The 20,151-nt window shown below is 43.2% G+C and overlaps 1 protein-coding gene across 1 annotated transcript in view; it reads right to left on the bottom strand.

The window, feature by feature from the left end:
• CACNA2D3 (calcium voltage-gated channel auxiliary subunit alpha2delta 3) overlaps window positions 1-20,151 on the bottom strand; it is a 696,258-nt gene that overhangs the window by 24,257 nt on the left and 651,850 nt on the right. Inside the window, exons 33-35 of the mRNA XM_040994648.1 lie at window positions 18,225-18,277; window positions 16,703-16,758; window positions 7,182-7,293 (exon numbers count right to left, since the gene is read on the bottom strand). Of these exons, the coding sequence (XP_040850582.1) occupies window positions 7,182-7,293; window positions 16,703-16,758; window positions 18,225-18,277 (221 nt within the window). The remainder of the gene's footprint in view (window positions 1-7,181; window positions 7,294-16,702; window positions 16,759-18,224; window positions 18,278-20,151) is intronic.

Here is a 20,151-nt window from a genome sequence, read left to right as displayed (position 1 = left end):
ACTTAAAACAAAACAAAACAACCACCAAATTTATTTCAGAAATCATTATCTTGCCGCTACTGAGATGTGACTAGCCTTTTCAACTTTTGGCCTTGATATTTAAAATTGCATATTTGAGGACTTATACTTCCAAACTGGCTTTAAGTAGTTAACATCACAATCAACTCTTATTCCAAGGACATCTTTGTAGATCCCGCTCTTGACAAGGCGGGTAGGGAGCCACCAATATGGAAAGAAACACAGCGAAAAGTAGTACAAAAATTTTGTTCTTTTTAGATATTCACGTTTGTCAAACTTGTTGACAGTCACAAATGCCCAGAAAATATGGTCTGAGTTGTTTACAATGGCTGTTTGAATAACAGATTAATTTAATAATCAGTGGGATATTGAATGACGAAAATTGTTGGTTAGAGACGCCAAACCACCAACCCTAATGACATTCTTATGTAAATTCTTATTTTCCTTTAGGCTCCTGCGTTCTTAATAGACCCTGTATTTTTGAAAATCCCTTTTTAAACATCACATACCACCGCTCTGTTATAATATATATGGATATGCTATAGACAGACAGATGCTCGCTTCTGGATAGGCCACTTGGAAGGTTTCTATTTTGAGTGAATTGAGTCACCTCTTGATGGACTTTCCATAAGAAGCCATCTAGTGAAACAGGGTCCAGGAAAAGATGTTTGAAAACTATAGAGACTTCTACTGCTCAGCTAGAGCTACTCTATAGCATTGCCTGAGTCCAGCAAAATGCTTAGACACCAGGGTCCTGAGAGCTCTGTTAAGCAATGGGCAGCTCGCTAATGACAGGCCATGTGCAAGCTGCAACGGACGCAAGTTCCCGTGGGACGGGCATGGTTCTTCGGAATGGCTGGGCTACAGTTTGTCATTGCTTGTGGAGCAAAGTAATCGCTGCCTTGAGACCAGTCTGTAATGGACACAGTTTTGTATGTTCCATTGCGGAAGGCGAGATGTTTTTCTATGAAAAAGATCTTAGTGCGTAATTTCTGAAATACTATAATTTTCACCAAACTCAGTTTCCAGGCTCACTCCTGGCCAAATGCTGTAGAATGGTGTTATTTTTGAATGCCATTTACCCCTGACCTCAAGTTACCTACAAATCTGGTTAAAAAGGGAGTAACTGTCTTCAGGGAAATCAATCTGAAATATTTCATTCCTTCCTTTCAGGCAAAGATTGACCGCGTCCTACGTGAACAGGACATAAGGCAACCTGCACGTGGGCCTTCTGCTTGCCACCAATGTGCTGAACCAATCTTAAACCCTCAAGGAGTAGAAGGGAATAAAAAATAAACAGCACCATAACACCGTTTTCCTCATTAATGTAGTCTATTGTGAAAAAAAAATAAGAATGTAAGGCTTATACAAAGCAAAATATCTTCATAAATGCGCCAGTGGATCTCGATAAATTCTATGTCATAAAATGGAGCAGGGAAGGAAAGAGATATGCAAAAAGAGTAAGAACTTAATTCTTTAAGAGCAACCAAAGAGGCTGCTTACTTTCATGTAATAAATCACATTGCCTAACAAAACTGCAAAAAGATTTGTAGTTTGGCAATGAAAATATTCATGAATTGATTTCTCTTACAACTGTTTACCCCAGTGACCTGTCAATCCCAAATCCCTGAAAAGAGGAGAAGAAGAAAAAAACAAAACAAAACAAATGGAATTTTGACTCCACGAGGACCTGGGTATGAATGTACAAGTGCCAAGGATGGGGCGGGCCAGCAGGGGAGCCAGTGTTTGTCCAATTCTGACATTTGTGGCTCCAGAGGCCACCACAGTCACAGTCCTAGGATTTTTCCATCACCTGAAAGCCGACCACCTGTTTTTCTACCTTAAACTTTTCCGTTGCTCCGCACTGGTATCAAGGTAGCATTTGAAGACCTCCCAAAGGCCAGCTCTCTTTCATGACATCAGAGAAGCAACGTGATCTGGCCTTTAACTCATTCCTCTTTCCTCACCCCCCAGTTCTCTGCTTGGGCTCCCCTGAACTGTGGAACAACTGGTTGAACAAACTGCCTGTTGGCCATCTCCATCATGCTCTCCCCTCTGCCTGCACAACACACTCACTGCCAAGTCATCCTTGTCCTGGCAACCCTATAGCAGATGCTGCTTCTTCCAGGAAGCCATTTGTGGCCATCCCATATCTCACCTTGGTGCTCCCCGGTAGCACCAACTCTAAGCATGGTTCAACCCACAGAGTGTCAGCGTGGCTCAGAGGCCTGTCTGCACAGTGCCTGAGGCCAGGGATTGGCAGTGTCACATCATTGCTGTGTCTTCCATATGTAGCTCAGTTGGGCATCTGACAGACACTCTGGAAACATTTGCTAAAGTCCTTTGCTACCTTCATATTTTTTTTTCCTTCAGGCCCTATTTCATTTTCTGGGTTAACTCCATTACAACTTCCTTCAGGCCATTTATCCCTCCTATCCTAGTCACTAACTTTTCATCTCATAAGACAGAGATAAGAAACAAGCAAAGCCAATTGGTAACACTAGAAATTCACAGAATGGTTATCTTAGGTATGATCAGTGGGGCCTGAGCTTAGATCAGTCCTCTTACTTTCATTTTTAAAAAAGATATATTTATTTATTTATTTGAAAGGCAATGAGGGATAGACATGGACAGACAGAAAAAGCCTCTACCTACTAGTTCACTGCTCGCAACTGTCATGGGTAGGACAGGGCACTGAGCACTCAATCCGGGTGCCCTCATGACTGGTAAGAATCCAGGTACTTAAGCCATTACCTGCTACATCCCAGTGTGCTCATTAGCAGGAAGTGAGGGTGGAAAGAGGAGCTGGGACTGGAATCCGGGACCTCAGAGGTGATGTGTGGATGTCCCGGGGGGGTGGGGGGGCACCAGCCAGCCTGCACTTCACTGGGTGATGTACACAGATGAACTCACTCAACAGTAGGGTGAATGCTAATCAGGCTGCCAATGTATGGCTTGAGCCCCCCCTTTTTAAAATGCATTATCCCTGACTCAGAAATTGACCAAAAGAGAAAGAATAAGCCCAGATCCTGTTCCCCTGAACTTTTACTATGGACCTCTGCTTGTGGAGCACAGCTGCTGGACAGTGGCTGTGAAATAAAGCCCTAAAGGGCAATCTTACAATGCCTTGTGCCTTTTCACAGCTGCAAGGCAACCAGGGAAGGCCTTTTCCAACTTTCCAGTCCCCTGTGTGTCTTCAACATCAGATCTGAAACAGGCTGGTCATCAGTGGGGTCAATGTCTTCAGCTTCCACTCTGCATCAGTACCTAGCTATTTCTGCATCTCCCCAGGACATCAGGACAGCTTTGTACCACACAGGAACAGAATGACCTCCACTTGCCATGGAACCAAAGGCAGTTGTTTCTTTGCAATCTGTAGTTCATTTAGTTTAATTAATCAATAAAGTAAAAAAAGTAACCAACAGAATGGGAGAAAATCTTTGCACATCACACAGGAGACAAGGGGCTAATCTCCAAAATATGTAAAGAATTCCAGAACAACCGAAACAACAAAATAAACAAATCACTCAACAATTAGGCATGGGAAATGGACAGACAATGTACAAAGGAGCAAATCCAAATGGCTAACAGGCATATGAAAAAAATGCTCAAGCTCTCTGGTAATAAGGGAGATTCCAATAAAAACATCACTGAGGTACCACCTAACTCCAGTTAAAATGGCCCACGTATAGAAAACCATCACTGACACTTGCTGGTGAGGATGCAGGGGAAAAGGAACCCTATTCCACTGCTGGTGGGAATGCAAGCTGGTACAGCCTCTGTGGGAAAAAGGATGGAGAATATTCAGACAACTGAAAATCTACCTACCATATGAACCAGCAATACCATTTCTAGGATTATATCCAAAAGACCTATTACATGAGAAAGCAACATGCGCCCTTATGTTCATAGCAGCACAATCAATAATCGCAAAAACATGGAAGCAACCGAAATTCCCATCAACAGAACACTGGATAAGGAAATTATGTTTCATCTACTCTATGGAATACTACTCAGCTATTAAAAAAAAAAAAAAAACAACAAACGAAATCCATTTCTTTGTGTCCAAATGGGCCCAACTGGAAACCATTGTGGTAAGGGAAATGAGCCAATCCCAAAAGGTCAGATAGCATATGTTTGCCTCAATATAAGATAATATGATGTCAAATCTAAACATTGTACCAGAAGTGGTATCCTTTCGCACTTCCTAGTTGTCTGTAGCACATGCAATAAGATCTTGTGATGTAACCTGTTAATAATTCATAAACAGATTGCATGTGACCACCTGAGATTGTTAATATCTGTGTTGCCCATGGGTAGTATAATAACAATGATAACGATGATCTAGTCCGTACTGTACTCCCATTTGAACCACATGGGTTGTACACTAGCATTCATTTCTACAGGAAGATATTGGACACTCTTTTGCACAACTCTAGTGTCACATCCATACCCCTGCTACGAGTTTGACAACACCATGGAAACGAAGACTCGCTATTTTATTTAACTTAATTTTTTTCTTTTGTTCTTCTCAATCCGTGGTGGACTGTGCCTAAGGGGCGGTATAATGGAAGCACAGCAGAAATAAAAAAAGGTCCATAGGCAGAAACTGAGAGAAGCACATCTGGGTACATGCAATACAAGGATGGTCTCACAGCAAAATGACAGATAAGCCCCTGCATTGTTGGGAGACACCTCAATGGCAGTATGACGGACTTTTGTGGGCACTCGACAGACACCTAACTCAGACTGGAGAGGAGAAAAGTGGGGGTGGAGTGGGGAGGCGGAGGGAAATCCCAGGGCCTATTAAATTGTGTCATACAATAAATTTTAAAAAGTGCAATCTTAATTAAGGAAATCTTAATCGACAAGGACAAATACTGCCTGCTCTAGCAACTGCTTATCTGGGTTTTGTTTGTTTTCTCAGAACGGTGGAACCCTAACTTACTCTACTAAATATAACGGCCTACTATTCTGTAAGACATTCCAGCCTGCTCAGGGAGTAGTTTGGATGATCAGGAGTACATAATCCCATTAGTCACAAAGGTTCTCAAATCTTTATAAAAGCGGTGTTGTCCACGAATTGCCACCGCCTTAAAGTCATAGGTGACCAGTGATCAGTACTCGGTAATCCACGAACTCTGTAAGTATGGCTCACAGCTGGGGGGCTCATGAGGACTATGGCAGACTCAGCATCTGGGGAGGGCTGTATCTTCCCAGCAATAACCTCCACTGGCAGCGGACACCAACAGGCTGCCTCCCACCACCTTTATGTGGGCACTGATCCCTCCTAGAAGAATGCAGCATCCCTTGTAACCTCATCATCCTTCAAGGTGCCATCACTTCATCCCTTGACACTGGGGTTAGACTCCAACACAGGAATTTGGGATGACCACCAACACTGAGACTACTACCCTAATGGGGGCTGGTTACAGAGTGCTCACTCTGTGCCAGGCATTGCACTAAATTCCCAACACTCAAACTTCCTCATTTCATTGGATCAACAAGTCCACATATGCCTGCTATCATTATGTTCAATTTAGGAAGAGCTTCAGAGACTTGAATTTCTTGGCCAAAGTCACATATCAGTGAAAAGAGCTAGAATCCACTTTTTCATTTCTGACTAAAACCCCTGCACAAAGCCACTACGCCTCAGAGCTTTCTTGTGGTGCCTCCAGGAGGTCCCCAGCCAGAACAGTAAAGCTATCAAATAGCAGAGTGGGCAGAGAGGAAAGCCATCCTGTTCCAAACACAGAAACAGTCAAATAAAGCCAACAGGTGTAAGTACTGTAGGGCTTGCAAGAAAAAAAAAAAACCCACTGTAAGTTGACATGTACACGTAGGACTAAGTGTTAAAAACCTGATCATCAGGCACTCTGAGGCTTTGAAGAGGAAAGACAATATTGTCCACGAGAAATCAAACTTCAGGCCTAAAGTACGTGCTATTTAGGAAAAATATTTACTGCAATTATATGGTGCAGAAACCTCTAAACACAAAAGTGTCCCTAACAGTGAGTCCCAGGTAGTCAATACTAATAGGACGCAAGACAGAAACCCCAAAAGCAAATCCACTGTGAGGAGAAACTCACACTTGATTTGGTTCCCACAGAAACAATATCTAATAATACTAAACATCAGCTAGGTCGAACAGCACAAAATGCATGAGCAAATAGCCAACTATGAAAGCAAGCAGACAGAAGAGAAAAGAGGGTGGTTATTCCCCAAGTTTAAAACACTAGGACAATCTGTAAATGCTTTTATCTTTTGTTACAGACAACAAAAAGAATTAAGGCACTCTATAAAGAAAAGCAAATTATATGGGAATGGCTCAAACATCGGCCACACACGTTCAAACCCACACAGGTAAGAGATGAAGATTCTAAATGTGAAAGATAACATTGTCTCATGAATTGTGTAGAATAGAAATATGAAACATAATAGAATATCGTGAAAACATTAGGGCAGACTCTTAAACAGGGCACAGCATTCATAAGACATAAAACAGAAAAAGTAAATCAGGATGCAAATAAAGGAAACAATATATATCAAAAGACATGTAAACAGGAAGACACATGCCTGAGTACAACGCATGTAACTAAAACAACATCCAAAACATAAAATCAACACTTAATTAGACCTCAACAACAAGGAACTGTCCAATAGAGGGCAGAAGCCCCAGTCTCCAAAAAAGCCCCTGAAGGATGGTCCCCCTCACTAATACTCCGGGAAATATGTATTAAACCACCCAGAAACCCATTCCAATGCAACAAATGGTGAATTCTGAGGGCATGGTGCCTTCCATAAAAATACCTAAGAACATTACTCAGACAGCTAGACCTGCCAACTTGCAGTAAGGAAAACACCAATTAGGACTTTCTTCAAATATCCACAACCTGGACTCAACATTTCCTCCACTCTTGGCTGGTTGGTTGTACAGTCTGAGTGCTTCTCAACATCTCCATGATTTCTCTAGCAAAACCGAGCCAGATGGCTTCCACAAGCATGGAAACGCTTCACTACACAAGAGGACAGCCATGGTTTCCATCTCTCATGGCGAGCTGTGTGCATATTCATCTCACTGGTTCGCTGGGGCACCTTCTAAGAGTGAAGAGGTATGTGCAGGGGGTGGGAGGGGGGAGGGGGTTCCTCTGGGGAGAGCTTACTTGGAGCAGTCTTCACAAGCAATGTTTCCAGTGGTCTCCTTGATGGTGCGCTCAGAGACAAATGCCGGATACTCGGTGTCACAAGGCTCCAGGGTCTGTTTCAATTTCTGGGCTGTATGGATGAGTCAGAGGGCGGTGGGAACAGGGTTGGGGTGGTGAGGGAGAAGCAAAAACACAAGGTACAAGATCAATATTGTGCCTGGCAGCCCAGAGCAACTCCAAACGCAGTTGTACTTCTGTGCTCTGTGATTTTTCTAGGCACAGCATAATGCATTATTTTCTAATTAGTCAAGTGATTTCATCTGCCAAGGAACTCTATAAGCTATAATTCCTCCAGCAGTTGTGTTGGCTTGATCAACTATCATTTATGCATCACAAGCGTTCAACTTTCTGGGACGACATGAATCACCAGCTCTCTGACCTCAGACGTTCTCGAACTTAGCAGCAACACATATGTATCTCTGAACGAATGTATAAAATGTAAGTTGTACCATATTATTTCGGGTGAGACAAAGGTCATGATACAATTGCCTGGTTTTATTATAGAAAGAAAATTGAAATATGAAAATAGTAAAATACAGGATGGCTTTGAAGCTCAGCCACGAACCAAATCCGTCTATTATGAAGTTCCTTGTCTAATAACATACCACGTCAGTTTTAAAACTGATTAAATAACCTTGGCACGTGGATGAGCACATAGTAGGTACTTTGAAAAGGCTTGGTGGTTGGTTAAATTATTCAAGTTATGTCCAGTGAGCAAGATGAAAAAAAAAATCCTCCCGAGTCCCAATTTTGTAGCTTACAAACTTAGAATAAAATTGCTCAAAGGTTGATGGAAGAAACAGAAACAAAGCAAACTGAGTGCTTAGGATGCCATTGGGAACATAAGTGCTAAGTCAATGTCAATTCCTTATCACCACGACAACCAGTTCCACCTTCAGCAGCATAGCAACGACTTAACACTAGTATTCTAATGAAGTCACTGTGACATGCAAATGGTTGCCATGAGAGTCACTACAGCGTCAGTGCTTAAAGGTAAAAGTTCTGAGGCTTGGAGCACAAATCCCTGCCCTACTCCTTCTAGCTAATTCAGTAGTTTGACAGGTAACATCAGGATGCTGAAGGGACAGGTGCATTTTACAGATCTACTCATGCAAATTGCCCAGGAATGCACTCACAGTCCTTTTGGATGGTCATAAGAAGAGCTGCACCTCATGAACATGGTAAATCTACAACTCCACAAAACGTTAACAGAGTGACACGTGGGCAAAACCTTCAGTTTCTATCTCAAACACAACTGGCCTGATGCCAACATGATGGGGAGTAGGGTGTTGCTTGCAGTGTGTCCTTTGAGGTGCCATGTGGGCCAGGTGAGCCACTGGTGTTGCTAAGACCAAACAGTTCTTTGGTCACAACCAGATAACTGTTGGGTGATCAGGAAATTGTATTCTATGCCTTTGTATGAAATCATGACCATTTATTAGGTTTTCACCAAGCTCTGTTTTGAGGAAATTGGTTGGGGGCTGGGGTTTTAAACACAAGGTACTGTAGCTTTTTTTTTTCCTTCTTATTTGAAACAAAAGGAATGGACTATTACTCAGCTTTTTAAGTCAGAACATGTGATTTTTTAGGAAGTGGTCAGTGACATCAATAGGATAGAACAAGATTAACAAATGTACAACTCTTAACAGAGAGAAGAGGCCACATATTCTCAGACATAAGCTCGCTCACACACACACACACGCACACAGGCAGCCATCACAATATACGAGTTGTCGGCATATGCTAGTATCTCCACGTCAAAAGCTGGGCCAACTGCAGCCTCAAAGAGCATCCATTCTGGGGTTTGGAATCCTGTCGCTGCCATGTGACAGCAGGTGAGATTCGTAACTGTGCACACTAGCACTTCCACTTGCAAAAATGAGAATAACAGCACCAAGCTTGTATGGAGGTTTCAGGATCAAATGAACGCACGGAGAATCATGGGGACAGTGAGTGCCACTTGAGTGCACATCCTTACTACCCCATCAGGATCTGACTGCATACATTATTCCCTTGGGTCCTTGGACAGTCAGGCTGAGCCATGACTCCCTGGTAGTCAAAGGTGACCATGTGTCTGCCTGCCTGGCTCCTGACTACTCCAATGGTGCTTGTAGCTTTTTTTTTTCTATAAAGTCAGACACAGAGAGGAGAGACAGAGACGATGCTCTTCCATCCGTTGATTCACTCCCCAAGTGGCCGCAACGGCTGAAGCTGTCCAAAGCCAGGAGCCAGGAGCAGGGCTCCAAGGCTTTGGGCCATCCTTGACTGCTTTACACAAAGCAGGGAGCTGGATGGGAAGCAGGGCCACAGGGACACAAACCAGCACTCATATGGGATCCTAGCATGTGCAAAGTGAGGACATTAGCTGCTAGGCTCCTGTGCCAGGCCCATGCTTGTAGCTTTTATTGTCCTGGAAAGTCAGGCTCAAGACACTGACTGTCCATGCAGAAAGTTCTAGCTTCTCAGGAGGGTTGTTACATGCCTACGGAACAAATAATGCTCCTCAACAGTACTTCTCAAGCCAATCAAATGGACATCTAAGAACCTCGGTTCCTCTGACAAAATGCTTACTCTCCCAGTGGAAGGCGGGGAACCTTCCTTCCCTGCTCCTGTCCCCATGGAAACAACACAGAGCTGGCTGCACAAGGTGAAAACGCAACTCTCGCCCCAGTTCTTTGGCGTGACTCTTGAATGAAGCAGACACTGGTGATTGGCCATCTTTTGCTTTCCCATCTTTCATCCCGCTGCTCATCTCTTCACATGGAAGATTCAACTTGGAGCTCATACCCTGCTAAAACTGGCTTTATTTTCATCATTCTTGCTTTCGCCACAGATTTCTCCGTCTGGCAAGGGATACTGATGTTTGATCGAGAAAGCTTGCTTTTCATAAAGCATTTCCATTTCAAAATGTCAGTTAAATGGAAATAAAGATTAAGCACAGAATAGCAAAGAATTTGAGTATGAAACACATGCAAATGGCATATAAAACCCCATGAACATAGCAGCTAAATTTACCAAGAAAAACTAAGTGTCAGATAACATCCTGCTTTGTAGGCATTAATGTACTTAACAAAGATGGCAGATATTAAATAATGGACTGTGGGGACTGGGAGACAATTGGCATCTCTATTGTGCCCAGAGCAAGTGAAGCAGAGTACACTGAAGGAAATTGCCCGAGCATATCCAGTGAGTATGGGGCAGAGTCAGTATTTGAACATGGGCTTTCTGGATGCAACAAATCTGTTTCATTTCTGTGAAGTTTGGCTAACGAAGGAAAAAAGGGTGTTTGGGCCAGGCCGATGGGCAGTGTGTGTGATTTTAAATAAGCCCAATATTTGGAGCATCCCTAATTCTAATTGTCTGGAACCAGGCACAACAGACTGAGTCCAATGCTCTCAGTGGCAAGACTCATTTGGCTCTGTTCCTTCCTGGAGATGACAAGTGTGGGGCTTGTCAGTGACACACTGCTGAGTCTACCTACAGCATCACTATAGACTGCCTAGAAAGTGTTTCACACGGTTTTGAGAAAACACACATAAATTAGAGAAAAACCAGTCACTCTTTATTTAAATGGCATGGTTTATTACAAAGACCCTCCACTAAGCATAGTACTACAGAAGACAGGTATATTTGCCCATCACTACTGTTTAGAGAATTTCTAACCCATGACCAAGCTTGCCAGCCATCCATCTATTGCATACTGTTTTAACTCTCAGGCATTCATGGTCATGATCTTGCACAGGTGTGGGTAGACATGGATCATTGGACCCAGCCAGGATTTTCCATTTTTTCCCCCAAAAGGAGAAACTGAGGTTCAGGAGGCCTGTCAGGCCTGCCTAGCAGCTCACAGAGAATGACTTGTTCCAATTTTCTACTGACAAAGAAGAAGAAGACAAAGAAACTGCTCCTACTCCCTGCAGAGCTGACACTTGTGAAAACTCTATTGCATGCCCTTTTGCAAGTGGGTGAGTCTACACCTCCACAGAGCAAGCAAGCCCTTGCTCTTCTCCTATTCTGGAGATGAACAAACCAAAGCTAAGAGAAACAGAAATGTTCACCCGAAGTCACAATGAGTGAGTCCAGTTGCAAGTGCAGCCATCACATGCTGGGACCTACACTGCTCACCACCACACCCTCACACCCTCGTGCCTCCCACCCTATAGAAGATGGAAATCTGATGCCGACATCGCCAGAACCTGTCACTTGTTCACAAAGCAGGACCCGGTGAAGCATCCACACAATTAAATTTAATTTTCCCTTAGCAACAAATGTCCTTGATGAGAATAACTGACTAGGGTTCACAGTAATTATGTGCCAGCAATTGGAACTGAATAGATTTGCCATTTGAAAAGCCTTCCTCCTCTTTTGTCTCTGTGAATGCATCCTCATTCATGACCGGGTGCCAGCAAGCTCCATTCTCTTTGTGCAACTTCATGAAAATGATACCTTTGTGATCATCAAGTAGAGATGGGCTTCCACAGTCTCCTTCATTAAGGAAATGAGGCAGATAAACAGTGTAATTACAGATTCCATTTTTAGATGAAACAAAGATGTATGTCTCAGCTCCGGGTCTTTCTCTAGCAGAGAATGTGAAGTATAGAATGAGGAGAACTTGTGAGTTGGGATCTGTCCTGTGCTTGAAACTTTTTCTTCCTTCCACTGGGTGTACAGTTTATGCACAAGGAGAACCCTGGCAGTAGCAGCCTGCAGATGAGTTAATTCATCTGTATCTGATGGAGTCTCTTCATCAATAAAATGTTGAAAGGCAGATTCACGTGCAGCAGAGGGCGACAGGAAAGGCGGGACAATTCTTGTCAAGCGCCCAGCTCCACGTCTCAGCACTTCTCCATCTCAGTGGCTCCAGGGATGGCAGGTGCAGCTCTCACATTAGCTAGTTGAGATAGCAGGTTTGGGCTTCAGTCCGAGTCCATCATCTATTGGCTGTCTGACCTGGGAACTTCTGAGAGGTTTGAGGACACACTCCCGCAGTATTTGCTTCTCAGGAATGCTGAAGACATGTGCAGACAGTCTATACAGCAGTTCCCTGGAAATGACAAAGCTCTAGGGCCCACACCCACGCGCATCAGCAACGTGATGACTCAACAAGGCCTTTCTGGAGGAAAGCCCCTTAGTGAAGTGAGCAAACTTGTGGAAGTTATCTGTGAAAGGCCTTTTAGAAAAGCTTCCTGAGACAGAACACAGAACTAGGTTGTCACACTCTTCACTTAGCTCATACGATGGTCTGGCTGTGGAGGGGTGGCGGAGGTGAAACTTAGCATGTGAATTCTCAGCTTCTTCAATGTTTCAACATTTCAAGAACGCAGATCTCATCCTCCTGCCTCATTCACTGTCGGCTACCCTATTTCCCTGTATTCTAGAGTAGCACCTTGCTCCTGTCATGTTAGAAAATCCCAAAATATTACCTAATGCTGCAATGACCCCTAGAGCAAGGGGAACAACAACAACAAAAAACGTAAACCACTGGTCTAGGCAAGGACCGCGGCAACTGCCAAAATTCCAAAATTAATTGTTAATTCTATCAAAACAAGAGGATAGACTGCCATGGTGGCTGCAGGAAGAGAAATGAATCAAGAGGAGAACGAGGGGAAATGTGAGTGGAGACTGGCACAAAGACGACAGGCATCTTCAACAGGTGGCGGGGAGAGCCAGCAAGCAAAGCACTACTGCTGAGCAGCCCACTGTACTGAGATCAGAGCATACTCCCAAGAACAAGCTAGACCTTTTAGCCAAAACCCACTAGTGCTCCGAGTGTGTGCACCTGCCCGCCGTGTGTGCCCTCCCTGCACGCAGGTGCTGCACGTGTCATTTAATTTGCTTCTCGTACCATATTATGTCTATTGTTCTTTCTCTTGACAAATGAGAAAACCTAAACCTGAGATATCAAGTTGACCTGTCCAGGACCTCCCAGCTGGCCAAACGCAGAGAAAGACTGTCTGACTTCAGAGCAGGACTGCTTAATGAACAGAATAGGCAGCAATTCTGGTCTCATCAAGCTCACAGCCTGATTAGCAAAGATGGAATTTTTTCCCTTGGTTGCTGGTGTGGCAAAGTAACTTTACGTGCATGAGCAATCCATTCTATTATTCTATTAGCCTAGTCACTGTCTTTCTTTTGCTTAAAATTTTTTTCAGGCCATTCAAAAAAAAAAAACAACTATTCAAATAAGTAAATATGAAAAGATTAGCTGAGTTACAGTGACATAGCAAGCTAATTCTCCAACGGCAGGGCCAGCATCCTATAAGGGCACTGGTCCTAGTTCCGACTATTCTACTTTCCATCCAACTCTCTGCTAATACCCTGGAAAAACAGCAAACGTGCACCAAGGCCTTGGGCCCTTGCAACTATGTGGGAGTTCAAAGGAAGCTCCTGCCTCCCAACTTCACACCAGCTGAGTTCTGGCCATTACAGCCATTTGGGGAATGACCAAGGGGCCAGAAGACTGTCTCCATCTAACTCTTCCAAAAAAAAAAATAGTTTAAAAAAAAATCCAGCACCAAGATTTAGTGGATTATTTCAAGATTTATTTTATTTAGTTGAAAGGCAAAGTTACAGGGTTTGTACAGGGTTGGGGAGAGGGGGTGTGAGACAAAAAGAGATTTTTCCATTTGCTGGCTCACCACCCCCTAGAAAGCTACAATCTCCAGGGCTAGGCTAGGCAGAAGCCAGGAGTTTCTTCCAGCGTTCCCACAGCCTTGGGCGTTTTCCCACTGCTCTCCTAGGCGCACCAACAGGGAGCTAGATCAGCAGGGATCAATGTGGGATCAAAGCTGGCATCAATATGGGATGCTGGCATTGCCGATGGTAGCTTAACCTGATATGCCACAAGGCCAGGCCCAAGCACATTCATCATTCGTTTTTGAATTGTGCACTTTTAAACAAAAGCAGTATACACTGCAGGCTAAATTTCTTTCAGGGACATGATGGCTTTTTTAAACTAAGCCATCTATATTTTGCTCTTTTACTGATACTTCACTCGCTTTCTGATTGCTTACCCACATTTAACCTCACAGTGTCAATTCCCCCACATTGGACATGTATTGTCACATAAATATTTTTATATCTTGGATTTCGTTATATTAATCTCAACCATTTTTATTTGAGAATACATAGATAAAGAGCACTACTCTTGGGACATTCCCTGGGTGTGTTCTGATTTATTTTAAGATGCTTTTATTGGCAGAGATACCAGGGTTTGCAACTGTAGGTTGTTGGCATCTCCTTGTGAGGATGATTTTGTCATGGAAACTTTTGTTCCCCTCCCAGTTGATTTGCTGGAGGCGAAATTTCTACAAATGAAATCATAGACATGCACTTCCATTCAAAACTGGTAAAACTCCAGCAGGGAGGGGCAATAATAGGGCATAAGCCGTGCCATCTCCAGGACAACGAATGTGTGTGGATGAAATTCCAACATAGGGAGCCTACTCCACTGGAACCTTGGTGTCCCAGGTTTGAGTCAAGCCTAGAGGCAAGGGCAGTGCTACCAGAGGCCATTCTCTGTAGGCATGAACATATACAGATACTGTTCTATCTTATATTGTAACTAGAGATCAGAGTACCCATGGATCTGGACAAAATGGGCCCATTTGTAAGTTAGACCATGTTGACTATCATGGTCACATCTGCTGCCAAGAAAGCTTTGTCAGAATGTTCAATATGCAAAAATGAACCATTTTCACCCTACAGGATATCTACAAATGGTGGGTATTGGTGGAGTCTGTTGGTGAGTAACATTCCCCAACCTGGCATGATGGTAACCTTGGCTGCAGTCAAGTCTTTAGAGATATAATGCAGCTTTCAGGGGCAACCTTAAGCTTTTAAGTCAAGAACAAGTCTGTCAAAGTGGTTCATGAGGGCATTGATACTGGCCATAGCAGAAACAACCCCACTCCCACACCAGTGGATGCAGCTGGCCTCACATCTCAGATGATTATCTCCAACCATCCAAGCCATATCCATGCTGACCCTGCCCAGAAGTGGCCTGCCACACAGCTGATGCAGCGACCCTTATTCTGCTAAGAAAGTGAAAGATAAGGTGGATACTAATATTGATGAGGAGGTTCCTGACAAGTGTGTGTGTCCACTGCTCTTCTGTTTGCCATGAGACAAACAGTTGTTGCAGGGGATCAAAACAGTAGACAAGAAGGCTGCTGGAGCCTGCCAGGTCCCCAACATGGTCCGGGAGGCTCAGGGACTATTACCTTGGACACTTGCCATCCCAGTCTTAATTGTTAGTAGAAGAATGGTGACAGAACCGCTTACTGCAAATGGCCATTTGTGTTTGATAATAAAAACTAATAGATGATAATCATGCATCATAAGCCTAAATAAGGAAAGGAGACTGTTCTGTGGACAGTGTCTTGTAGGAGGTGGTGCTAGTGGTGGGATGTGTCTGTGCAGGACATACTGGTTTTTAAAATCAACAATTCTCAATGGAATTTGGCAAAAATCTGTCAAATACATTGAGCCCCATTAGAGCAAAGTTTAAGGTGAGAAAACAAGTTTACAATTTTTTGTTTTCAGCTGCACAAAGTTTTCCCAGTTGCGGCCCATGGCTGTAGCTTTTTTTTTTTTTTTAAAAAAAAAGACAGATAATGAAAAAAATGATAAGAACAGTGGCAGCTTTCTAGTCCTCGGTAAAAGAGAAGCAATGCTCATACGTGAATGCATCAAGGAAAGAAAGAAACAGCAGGTGACCAAGGAGGTCTGCTCAGAGTGCTGGACAACGATGCTTCTCACGGAGCACTAACTTTCTCATCATTGTGACCTACCTCGTCATCACCATTGCCGTGAACTAATTACAGTTGATACTGTTTGAGTAACTATTATGTTCCCATCATTGTGGTCAGCATATAACTGACTTACCATTAAACAAACACACACACACACACACACACACACACACACCCTAAGCGAAATGTCACTTTCTCTATTACACCAGCCCACCTCTGAGCCAGGTCTCAAACCCATACAACATGCTCCAACCACCTAACACCAGCCTCCAAGAGTCTCCACCATTTGCTGTTGAGTTCATCCAAACCTTCTGAGTATGGGAGAGGAAGATGATCACATTTATGTTTTATGAGGGCAGTAGTGAAAACAAGCAACAGTGTCTACCCACTGGTTCAGGCTGACCTAGGTCTCATTTGCTCAAACTTCTGCACTGACTACAAGTTTTCTGGCAGATGTACCTGAAAAGTGTCTGACTTAAGAACCTTAGCAAAGGAAACAGATCATGGCTTATTATCAACATGCACTGAATGAACCCTGTGGAATTTTACATCACACTGGAAGCCTTATCACTGAACACAAGCTTGGCTATTTGCTGACAGAACTGGAAAATCATCATTTTGCCGTTGGTCATTGTACTTAACAAAACACATCCCTGAGGGAAGGGTAGCCAGTGAACCCCGCTGCTCGGAAGCCCGCTGGACAGGAAACAAGCGAGGGCTGCTTACCTGCAGCCGCCATGTCAGACTGCCACCAGCTGCAGAGGTTGAATTCCACCAGGAACCTAAACAGAAGGTGGGAGAGCAACGTTAATTGGTTTTCCATGTACCGACCAGAGCAGCGCCATTCTCTGCTGCCTAGGATTACATCCTCTGGAAGAAAACCATCATTTTTTGGAGACCTCACCATGGCTGGCTGAGTTCCCACTGAGTGTTCACCAGGTCTTATCTGACTTGTGAAAGACCTTTATCACCAATTCCACCTGAACCCTGAAATCTGATTTACAAAAATGTGATGAATCCTGTCTGGCAAGCTGGAGGCCATTCTCCAGTTACCAGGCGCTCACCATTCATACTCAGTACCATCTCTAGTTGGAGTCCAGACAATAGCCACTTTCCAAAACGGATGCTTCTGCTTAAGTCTAGAGATGTAAATAGAAGATTTCCCTCCACCTACTCTGCAGGAAAGAAGATGCTTTGAAAATTTATTCTGCAACTCAAGCACGCACATGTGCATGGATGTTTGTATGATAAACTTTTCTTCATGAAATTAAGCCACGGTGCACGTTTATAAAAAATCAGCATGTCTTAGTTACTTTTAAAGGACCCACAATAATGTAAGTCATACTCCAAATGAACAGACATGGGTCAAATTACAGACAAGTCTTTCTCAGTGCCATGGCTGCCGTCTGTAGCAGGTTTATCAAAATCCTGTTGACTGCATTCATGCATATTTTTTTTTGAGAATGGAAAACTTATTCTCCATTTGCACTTACACATGCTGCTCCCTTGACACAACCCACAGTACAGCCCTGAAGACAACAAGGCCTATTCCTTACATGGTCACAAGTCTGCCCTGGGCTCACAGAATCATAACCTTGGCAGAGAAAAGAATGAGAGGGATTGGTATAATTTAAATGATCTAGTTGACATGCTGAATCAAGCAGTCAAGCTTTCCCTTTTGTGTGGCACTATTTCTGTAACAGGTCCAGTACCTGGTCTGGAAGTCTTTCATCTTCATGCCAGTTCAAGTCTGACCTAAGCTACAGATGTATCCAGCACTGTCAAATGGGGCCACAATTTGACAAGGTAAACAATTAAATCACACCTGAGGAAAGCCCCCAGCCCCAGCTGCCACTCCCGCACATGCAACGACCTCCAGCAGCACGGTGGACTGCCACAGGAGTTTGTTCTTGTGACCACAGCCCACCCAGGTTGCATTGAAAAACAGGCAGACATGCATGTTAAATTTAAGAGTAACTACAATAAATAAATTGGCCTTGCGTATTGAAAGCTGTGAGTCTGCTCAAAAATGACATGAGCACATAAAGAGCAACATGAAGAACTTAATGAAAGATAGCCTATACTTTTTTAATTCCATATTTAATACTTTGAAATGGTCCATGAGGTTATCTCTGAGTACTAAGAACTCAGCAGTTAATTGAAAGCGGCACACCCAGTCTCTCCATCCGCTTTGTCACTGGGAAAGGAAAAATGGTGCTTTTCAAAACATGCAACAAATCATACTTACAAGACAAGTTCTGTCATTATCCATTTTACTGCAGAGAGGAAGGCATGGTACGGCTGCAAAGAAGAAGTCAATTTTTTAGAAACCAAGTATTACCCACAAAGGTCGCAGTTTAACTTAAGGCTTTACCCAAAGACAATGTTATTCTTCTAGAGATGCATATCATGTGCACAGTGAGGCTCTCAGTAAAGGAAGAAAACGGCTGGGGATACTATATCCCAAAACTAACATTTGAAAACTTTGAACTCCCCTGTAGTGAGATGTGATTTACAAGTAAAATAAACATGATGTAACACAAGGCTTATCAGTGGGAGGAGACAGGAAGTTCAGCAAATGGCACATAAAGCTTTATCCTCCGGGGGCTAATATTTTGAAGCCTAATGTGCAGGGGCTGACATCACATAACTAATTTCAAATGGTAATTCACAGGAAAGGTGATTCCCTGCTCTGCATCACCACGTGTCATTCATTCAAATCAGAAAAATTTGCAAACACTAGATGGTCACGCCTTCCAGGAATTATGTAGGATTTAGGCTGTCTTTTCTCACGCTTACATATCTGGCCTCAAAACGAGAAAAAGATAGCCATATAAATGTGATTGTATCCTTGCAGAAAATCTTCTCTCCATAAAAGAAGGCACTGAAAGCCTAATATTTATTTCTGAATATTTTGATTTAAAAAAAAAGTTGGATTGTTTACTACATTTCCTATGTGGATAATTCAATTTCCTGGATTCTGGAAAACATCATGCCTCCCCCCAAAGGTTGGCTGTTCCTACCCAGGTATGCCAGAGATGCAAGCACTGGGCAGGTTTGGGAGGCAGGCACTGGCATGGGCAATGCCGAGGGGCACATGTTGGGTCCAGAAAGCTCCCAGAACCTTTTGTGGTTGCCTTAAGGTATCAGAAAGCTGAAATGGATGCCAAACCCTGGTTTCTGCAACCATGGCTGTTAATCCTATCTTCTAAACATTTTCATCCTAAGAACTGGAACTGGGACTATGGGAATTATGCAGCTTTAAATAAAACATGAATGAGTTTATATCTTTCCAGCCATTTTTTGAAACTTTCCTACTTTAGGTCAGAAAGTAAATGAGAGTAGCAGCAGCAACTACCACCCACTGGGGTTGTTCCTGGGCCAACAGGCTTTCATCAGCTGGTGTCTCCCTTGTTCTCTGATTCAGAGGGTGCCAAGACCCCAGGGTGAAGGGTAGAGAAGGTGGGAAATGTTAACTGTTCACTTACACCAAATGAGACTTTGCAGCCCTATAGCTTTGCCATTAGATATCCTCATGGTTTGAGAAACCATCATCTTCCATTGAAGATGGTGGACAGGCCTTGGGACAGTTCTGTGTCCTTGTACCTGCTGGAATGGATGGTGTTGGCCCAAGAGAAGAGAGGCCAGGGGGAGAGGCACTCAAGCATTGCATGCCAGACAGTGGCTCAATATAGGAGCAGAGGGATTATGTAAATATGGGATTAAAAATTTCAATGCACCTTATCATTCAAAAGGATAAAACCACTGAAGCCTTTAAACCCAATGATAAAAACATATCTTGGGAACATTTTAAAGCTGGAAATATTTATGCTAAGGTCAGACATTAGGTTAGGAAAGATACAGTCCAAAAAAAAAAAAAGTCCAAAGATGCAGTATTTGCCAAAATTCTCACATCTTAGTTGCCTTTTAGAACTTTTCCAGCTCTGAATTTTTTTCTTGCCCCTTCAATGCAGGAGAACTGTGTTAAATATTGCAATCCCCTTGTTAGACCTCACATCCACAAATGAGAAGGCATATGTATTACAAAACCAAAATGGCTTTCAAATGATATGTTTTAAGCCAAACTTTAGGTTAATTTTCACTGTCTACAAAATGTTAATGTTTATAAGGGTTAAATGAGGGGGCTTCCAGAAGTTCTTGAAAAGCAGAATTAA

The sequence above is a fragment of the Ochotona curzoniae genome, unplaced genomic scaffold, assembly GCF_017591425.1.
Source record: "Ochotona curzoniae isolate NIBS_2020 unplaced genomic scaffold, NIBS_Ocur_1.0 contig_908, whole genome shotgun sequence".
Classification (NCBI taxonomy): domain Eukaryota; kingdom Metazoa; phylum Chordata; class Mammalia; order Lagomorpha; family Ochotonidae; genus Ochotona; species Ochotona curzoniae.
This window is presented reverse-complemented; position numbering and strand designations above follow the sequence as displayed.